The sequence below is a fragment of the Dunckerocampus dactyliophorus genome, chromosome 6 (genome assembly GCF_027744805.1).
Source record: "Dunckerocampus dactyliophorus isolate RoL2022-P2 chromosome 6, RoL_Ddac_1.1, whole genome shotgun sequence".
NCBI classification, from domain to species: Eukaryota; Metazoa; Chordata; class Actinopteri; order Syngnathiformes; family Syngnathidae; genus Dunckerocampus; species Dunckerocampus dactyliophorus.
Window position 1 is genome coordinate 4,068,346 of NC_072824.1, and position 8,586 is coordinate 4,076,931.

General features: G+C 45.9%; 1 protein-coding gene across 4 annotated transcripts in view; it reads left to right on the plus strand.

Annotated features, from left to right (window-relative positions):
• Positions 1-8,586, plus strand: part of grin2ab (glutamate receptor, ionotropic, N-methyl D-aspartate 2A, b) — a 225,499-nt gene that overhangs the window by 27,638 nt on the left and 189,275 nt on the right. The window contains exons 1-3 of one of the 4 annotated variants that reach the window (XR_008570667.1): positions 5,695-5,890; positions 5,964-6,452; positions 6,937-7,170. Coding sequence is in view for 1 of the 4 variants with exons in the window: in XM_054778990.1 (XP_054634965.1) it covers positions 6,435-6,452; positions 6,937-7,170 (252 nt within the window). In the remaining 3 variants the exon portion in view is untranslated. Of the gene's footprint in view, positions 1-5,694; positions 6,453-6,936; positions 7,171-8,586 lie in introns of those variants that run through there. The other 3 variants (XR_008570668.1, XM_054778990.1, XR_008570670.1) reach the window with 3 other exon arrangements.

Sequence of the window (8,586 nt, forward strand, 5' to 3'; positions counted from 1 at the left end):
CCTGCAGTGTGTCGCTCCAGTGTTGTACAGCGCAAGTCAGGCCACAATAGCCACAGTGTTTGTTATGTGTGTGTTTTTTTTTTTATACATTTGGACCTTTTGTCCTCGTGCAAACTGTATTTGAGGTTACTAAAAACTACAACCATGGAGAATATTTTCTTGAACTCAGTTAAAAATGGTCCAAACTGGCTTTTTCATGGCTCGTCTCCTTTTTGTATAACATCAAGGTTGATATCTTCTTACGTGAGCTGTACCTAACAATAAACATATTTTCATGGAATGCCATAGACCAAGGGTCCCCAACCACCGGGTCCTGGCCCAGTACCGGTCCGTGGGCGGGGCCGAACTTGGCCGTGGGAAGCTTTCAGGTGCAATGATTAAAAAAAAACAAACTCTTAAATTGTTTTTTTTTTAAATAACAACATATAATTTTATATAAATGTAAATAAATTATGGAAATATCGGTTATTTTATGTAAAAAAATGATATTTTTCAGTTACAAATCCCATAGTTTTGCCTGTATATGTTGTTTGTTGCAAGCGACGACCCGTCGAACAAAGTGGGACGTGTGCGAACTTGTGCATATTTCTTGGTGAACAACCAACAAATATTAATTAATGCTAGCACACTGCCTGTTACCACACACATCAAACAGTGACGTAATAATCTTCTCTCTAAAAATCAAAGTCCAGGCCCTTACTGGTGGATGGTGGCTCTGTATTCATTTAGTGCTTTAAATTTGATGTTGTTCCTGTCTTAGTTTTACACAATACATAATCAATAAGACACATTAGATCAAATTCATTTTGACTTCATGTCGTTTGATGTTTGTTTTTTTTTCTTCTTTGTACTCTGGCATCATTGCTTGGCCTCAGCCTGCAATAATGTCTGCAATATACTGAGTACTGTTTATTTCTTTGCTTCTATAATGATCAGTCCCCATGCATCCTTTTTTTCAAAAAATTACATATACAATCCCTTGTTTCTCAAAATAGCCTTCTTCAGGCTTGTTAACAGAGGTACACTCTGACTGATCAAAATCTTAAGACCAGTTGAAAAATTGCTGGAATTTGCATTTTGCACATTTGGATCTTAATGAGGTTTTAAGTAGAGCTACAATATGCAAAAGCAAGAAGGGGGAGTGAGACAAAAAACATTTGAAACTTGTAACTTAAAAAAAATAATAACTGAAATAGGCTGTTTATCAGCTGATCAAAAGTTTAAGACCGCAGGCTATAAAAGCCAAAATCTGCTCAAAATGTTCATTTTCTGTCAGGCATTCACACTGTCATGCCCTCCTGATGGCTAACGCTAAGAAGCTTTCTCTTTTTCAACGTGGTGTTGAGCTGCATAAGCAAGGCTTCTCGCAGCGTGCCATTGCTGCTGAGGTTGGGTGCAGTAAATCAGTCATTCTACATTTTCTGTAAGATCCTGAGCATTATGGAACAAAAAAGTCAAGTGGTAGACCCAAAAAAATAACACCTGTGCTGAGCTGGAGGATCCGATTGGCTGTCCATCAAGACACAGGGCTGTCTTCCACCCATATTAAGGCCCTTACTGGTGACGACTGCAGCGCAATAACCATCAGACGGCATCTGCGGGAAAAGGGCTTAAAAAATAAAAAAGTAATTCAAAGACCTCGTCCCCTTCAACGCCACAAAACTGCCCGTTTAGACTTTGCCAGGGAGCATCAAAAATGGGACATTGAAAGGTGGAAAAAAGTTTTATTCTCTGATGAGAAAAAAATGTAACCTTGACGGTCCAGATGGCTTCCAACGTTACTGGCATGACAAAGAGATCCCACCTGAGATGTTTTCTACCTGGCACAGTGGAGGGGGTCCATCATGGTCTGGGGTGCTTTTTCATTCAGTGGAACACCGGAGCTTCAGGTGGTGCGGGGTCGTCAAACGGATGCAGAGGTTGCAGCGGGCGTCCCTCATGACTGAGGGCCCTTGTCTGTGTGGTAACAGCTGGGTTCTTTAACAGGACAACGCTGCAGTTCCCAATGCTCGCCTGACCAAGGACTTCTTCAGGGAGAATAACATCACTCTCTTGGACCATCCTGCATGTTCCCTCATTTAAATCCCATAGAGAACATTTGGGGATGGATGGCAAGGGAAGTTTATAAAAATGGCCATCAGTTCCAGACAGTTGATGCCCTTGGTGAAGCCATCTTCACCACTGGAGCAATGTTCCCACTCGCCTCCTGGAAACACTCGCATCAAGCATGCCCAAACCCATTTTTGAAGTGATGAACAAGAACGGTGGAGCTACTCATTACTGAGTCCTACTGAGAACATTTTTTGTTGTGGTTTGGAGAGTTTTTTTGTTATTTTTTGAGCGATGGTCTTAAACTTTTGATGAGCTAATGAACAGCCTATTTCAGTTTCATTGTTGTTTTCAATAAATTACTTTTTCAAAGTGCTTTTTGTCTCACTCCCCCTTCTTGTTTTTGCATATTGTAGCTCTACTTAAAACCTCATTAAGATTCAAATGTGCAAAATGCAAATTCTAGCAATTTTTCACTGGTCTTAAGATTTTGATCAGGAGTGTAGTTCATTCATGCATTTTCTATGGCGCTTATTCTCACTAGGCTGGACTTTGGGCGAGAGGCGGGGTACACTCTGGACTGGTCGCCAGCCAATCACAGGGCACATACAGCCAAACACTCACATTCATACTTATGGATAATTTAGAGTCGCCAATTAATCTAACATGTTGGAATGTAGAGGAAACCGGAGTACTTGCATAAAAAACCCACACACGGGGAGAACATGCAAACACCACACCAAACCACAATATCTGAGATATGAACCCAGATATTGCAGATCTCCTCCCTGTGTGACCAACCTGCTCACCACTAGGCCACCGTGTGGCTTGGGAGGCACTTGACAACCTGAAAATGTCTCTTTGTGTGGTCAGATTTTTTTTCAACCTTTTGTGGGACTAGAGATTTTTTTGTCCCCAGGAATGGTGAGGAGAAATATAACCCATGTTTGTATGAGCATAACATGTGACTGAGAGTACGCTGAAGGTCACGTCCATGGTTTTACAGAAAGGTCTGCAGAATCCACTTGAAGAAGACTCGAGTAAAGGACATCTTTTAAAGGCTGCAGCTCTAAGGAATGTACATTACACTGCAGAACGTAAAGATATTGAAGGGCAGCTTAGTAATTGTTCCACTGGGGCCAATTTATGGCTTGCCAAAGAAATGCAAACCACTCCAAATGGCCTTGAGTCCTGAGGTAATGTCTCGAGTGTCCCAACATGATCCCTTTGAGGGGGACAGAATGCAGGCAGAAACCATGCAGGCTCCTGGAGGAAAAACAAAGCTTTTCTATTTAGAACCCCAGGATTTTTTTCCTCAAAAGAAAAGTAGACCATCATGCACTCCTGTGGTCTTCCTCTTTTATGTGTACATTACGCAATCGTCTGCTTCCTTCATTCCGAGCCTCGCGGGCTCTGGCTCTGATGGAGGAGGATAGAGGACCTCAACAGGTGGAAAATATCATCCTAGGGATGCAGGAGGAGGAGGATATTGTGTTCCTTGATAATGAGCCCTCCAGCCTGCTTTAATGCTCAGTGAAAGCTAGCCCGTGACAGCCAGACCCAGCGAGGCCCGGGCCTGCCAACATGACCCTGTGCACGCCATCTGTCTGCACTGGGACTTCCAAGGCAATTCTCAGAGGACGCCGCTACAAGAGGAAGGGGGAGGGCTCCCTGAGGACCACATCAGTCCCACGCCACCCCCACCTACCACCCCCGACCCCATCGCGCACTCCCTCCAGCTGCAGTTTTGATCTGCTAATTACAACTAATTGAGGCTATGCGGCTCACAAGCCTCTCCAATTCCCCTCATCTTGCCTCTTTTTAACGAGACACAGAACATGACACATCATCAGCTGCAAGTGCGCTCATTCTAAAGGCAAACCCATTTTCATTGAGGAGTGTGTGTATGTGTGCGTGTTGTGACGACTAACACAGCATCACACATCTTGCATCTATCCACTCAGAGCGCACAGATAGAACATTTAAATATCCGCTGCCGCATGCACAGACACACACGCATACACACATTCATAATGTGATATATCGCACTGTTATCGCTATTTCTCAGCATCAGTGTCTGGTGCTGTCATTTTGACACTGCCCATTTTCTGTGTTGCTTTTAAGACCCACTAATTAACATATTGATTATGTAGTCTATTGTTTCTCCTGCATGAACAATTTCAGAATTTCCCGTAATGAAATTTGAATACTTTGAAGAGTTTGCACACATCCATCTTTAAAGGTCACCCCAAAGTTAATACAGATAAAGTGAGGAAATAGCACACATTTTTTTGCATAAAATACAAGCAAGTTTCATAGATGTAAGTCAATGAATTTTCAAGACAATAAACTTTAAACACAGCCCCTATGCTCTGTAACCTTTGAGCTGTGACATCATCCCAGTAAAACTTTGTTCAAGGACGCCTGTCGGCCAATTGTTTTCTGTGTAATCACCTGTAAACATCAAGAGAGTTTTGAGCAAATTTCTGGAAGTTTTTGGAGAGAATGCCAACACTTTGTGTCGCGAGAGCGTGCAGCAATGGCACGGCTCACGGTGTTCGTCTTTTTACTTGGCCAAAAGATGAAAAAGTTGCAAAGAGCTGGATAAAAAAAGAGGGCCATAAGTGGTCGTTGTTGCGCTCTGCGCATTTCAACGATGAGGAAGTTTGCAGTGTTGTCAGAGAGCTGAGATACAAGGCAAGACTGAAGCCTTCAGCTGTGCCTGGCATAAAATATGTCAGACAAGGAAAAACCGTCCACTTCAGCAGCACCAATTTGCCTGTCGATCTCTCTTCCATCCTTCTCTCACTCATGAACAAGACCCCCAGGTACTTAAACTCAACCCTTCTCTGGGCGAGAACCATGGACTCGGACCATGGACTTGGAGGTGCTGATTCTCGTTCCAGCCGCTTCACACTCTCCACCAAACCGGATACCCTCAATGCCCTGGCTGCGCCTACAAATTCTGTTCATACAAATAATGAACAGAATCGCGTTTTTAATGGTGCATTGCAACTCAACAGCACATGATTACCAACATTTGGATCATACTGTATCTACCATCCTTCTCCCTCCGCTTCTCCATTCTACAAAAAATCCAAATTAATTTGTTATGACTTTTTCTTGCTTGCTCCCAGCTTCAAATGAGGTGGAGAATAAGCCGTAGCTTTTGTTCCCAAAAAGGCGACTGAGGGTGGGAAGTGTCCAGCACTGCGCACTCAGCATTTCAACTGTTGTAAGCTTTTTTTAAGCTACTTCGGAACGTTAACGCACTTATGCACTCAAAAGACTAATGTCGTTTTGTCATTGGACCTAAACTTGTCCAGTAAATTGTTACACAGCGTTTATGTGATGAAGCTCACATTTACAAACACGAATTGTTTTTGTTACTTAGAGCGTTAATCTGTGGAAAATACTATCACTGACTGTCACTCTAAACACACTACCAAATGACATTTCATGACAAGTACAAAAGTGGGACTCTCCCTGTCGGAAATTGTTGCAATGCCCATTTTCTTCCTCATGCAATGTTTTATAAATGGGAGATAAAGCCACCCCTCCTGTGCAACACCCCCCCGCCCCACGGTGCTCTCATTGGGGCCCGGTGTCCCCATGTTTAATTAACCAGTCTGCCGTGGAAGTGCCTTCAGCCCAGCAGCGGTGCGTGGGCGGGCGAGCAAGCTGCGGGCGAACGGAGCCACTAACCTGGAACAATTCCGCGTTGATCTCGGCAGTCCTCGGCTGCTGGAGATTCACCCTCGGCAACAACTGCAAAGTTGTTCCCATTTTGTGCGTGTTTTCCCCCCGCCACGCACTCGCATTGCGCGTGCAGGATGTGCTGGTGCGCACGCATGATTTATATATGTGTGTGTGTGTTTATGTTGCATATGTGACGGAATCTCCTCTCCACACAGACACACACACACACACACGCACCTCCACAACCACGCGGAGGAGGAGGAGGAGGATCGGAGGAGGAGGCGCACGGAGCTGCCCACAGGCTTTCACTGCGGAACGCGCCAGGCTGCCTCTGGAGATCACATTGTGGATCCTTGAATCTACAAGACACCATCTACACATATCCACCACCCCCCCACTCGTGGCTGACACTCTGCGTGCGCGTCGTGGATGGACATTTGAATCCAGCATCAACATCAGGAGGAATAGCACCTCAGCTCCAGGAGAGAAGGTGGCCGTAGCGGTGGAGGTCTTCACGGACACGACAGGTGGATTAATCTGATTCTTTTTCTTGTGTGTTTTTTTTTTATGGAGGAGCAATTGATGGATTAATTTGACGGGGTGGGTGGGGGGAGACTCACCCCTTTGGAGGGCACCCGAATGGAGTAACAGGCTGCAATGTCATCTCCACCTGGCCGCCTGGAGAGATGTGTGACGGGAGTGGGGTGAGTGACGTGCTTTTTATTTTCTCATCTTTCATTTTCTTTAGAAGTTGTCTGCTCTGAGGGGACATTTTGGGGCACATTTGGCCTCTCAAAAAGTGGCGCACATGCAAGCTGGGCTGGTTCATCATCATCATCATCATCATCATCATAATCACCTTCATCACAACCTGCTGCTGCTGCTGCTCGCTCCACATTGGACCAGCCAGATACCGGAGCGTGAGGAGAATATTAGCCACGTTGAGGAGCTACAGGCTGTTCCAACAACACCCCCACCCCCCGCACCTTCTTACGCGCACTTTGCGTTGAACTCCATCAGGAGCCTGACGCGCGCACACCAGCAGACGTTAAATATGCAAATGAGTCACGCCGCTGGGCACTCCATGAACGCGCGTGCGTTTGTAGCCAAGGCGCGCGCACCGGGATTCAACAAGTCGACGCAGCGCAACAACCATAACACAACAATGTGCGTGTCCTCTCCCCGCAGATTAAGTTGAAACAGTTTTGGCAACACCCTTGTACCGCCGGCGCCGTGACGAGCAGGACGAAGGATGGTCGGGGACGACGACGGCGACGACGACTGCGCGCCACAACGGGTCACCACGAAGGCTGCCCACGCCTCGCCACGCACAACGGGCTCGCAAGAGGAAGGCGCAAAACGGCAGCCGCCGACGCCACCGCAGCTGCAAACCTGCCGCAGACGCGCCTTGTGACAGCCAAGGTAATAAGACTGACAAGAATGAAGAAGCGCCACGCGTCAGCTGAAGCCTGTTTAAAAGCGCACAGTGAGGCGTGCTGACGCTAGGCGGCGCTGTTGCATTGCTTTATACCCGGATGATGATGATGATGACGATGATGATGATGATGGTGGTGGTGGTGATGAGGAGGAGGATGCTGATGCTGATGAGAGGCCATGCAAATGAATTCACATCTCAAATGACACTTTCAGGCTTTGAATAGAGTCACGTTTCGTCATCCCTCTTCTTCCTGACTCCATGTGCCCAGCCTGACACGCACACACACGGACGGGCATATCTTGTATAAAAGTCTTACATGACGCTCTAATTCTCCATCAGGCGTATAATTTTAGCTCTGTCCCAGGAATGCTCGTCATTTTAATGCAAACTAGTGTGCATAAATAGTGTGTGTGTGTGTGTGTGTGCCAAACTAAGGATGCACTGAGCTTGCCTTTCTTGAATAGCAGGATCACACAAAAAGGAGGGCATCACTGGCCTCTGCGGGGCATGAATGCAATAGAGTGGAGAGCACTCGCTATCTTCATTAATATAAATATCCTGTGCAAAGCTGCAGTCACTTTGGTGTGTGTGTGACATCATGGCACTGTAGAAAACCTCGAGTGTCCTCCCCAGCCCCCTCACAAACTCTGCAGAGTGTTCACCTATGTTGCTAATTTGCCATAAACTAACATCTGAAAAGAGGCCAAATGGGGCAAAAAGAGAGCGACAACAATGACAAACTGTCAGTGATGCGATGCATACCATATTCAGAGTCCCATTTTTGGTTGAGGCATGACACAGTGCTGAGATGATGTGTCGCACCGCATCTGGCTGAGCTGCTCACTGAACCGTCGCTGTAGCCGGCGAAGCAGGTACAGTAGTTGTGTAGCGACTCGTTGTCTCCAGGCAGCGCGTCAGTGTTGTCTGAAATGAGAGCGCCTTCTCTCTCGCTCTCTCCCCGTGCATGCAGTTTACCCACGTAATCCATTATGTTAAATGTTCTCTCACTACCCGCTCTGTCTTATTGGGCTTGGTTATAAAAAGATGACCCACTTGGGATTTTCTGAGTTGAAACCAGCGGTTTTCCACATAAAAACCTGGTCACGTATTTACGCTCGCTGGTCACAGTGTTCGGCGCAGCTGCTCCGGAGCTGTATCAAAGATGCTAATGCTGAGTTTGAGGTGATGCGGTAGAGATGTATCACTCTTTCAACAAATTATTTATATTTCGGTATTACAGGAAATATTGTGCTAAAGCTGGGTATATACTTTTAGAACTTTCATTGTGACAAGTAAGGCTAAAGATAACATTCAAAGTGCTCACAACATCCATCCATCCATCCATCCATCCATCCTCCACTTCCGCAGAAGATCAAAGCTTACGATTGATAATGGTTACG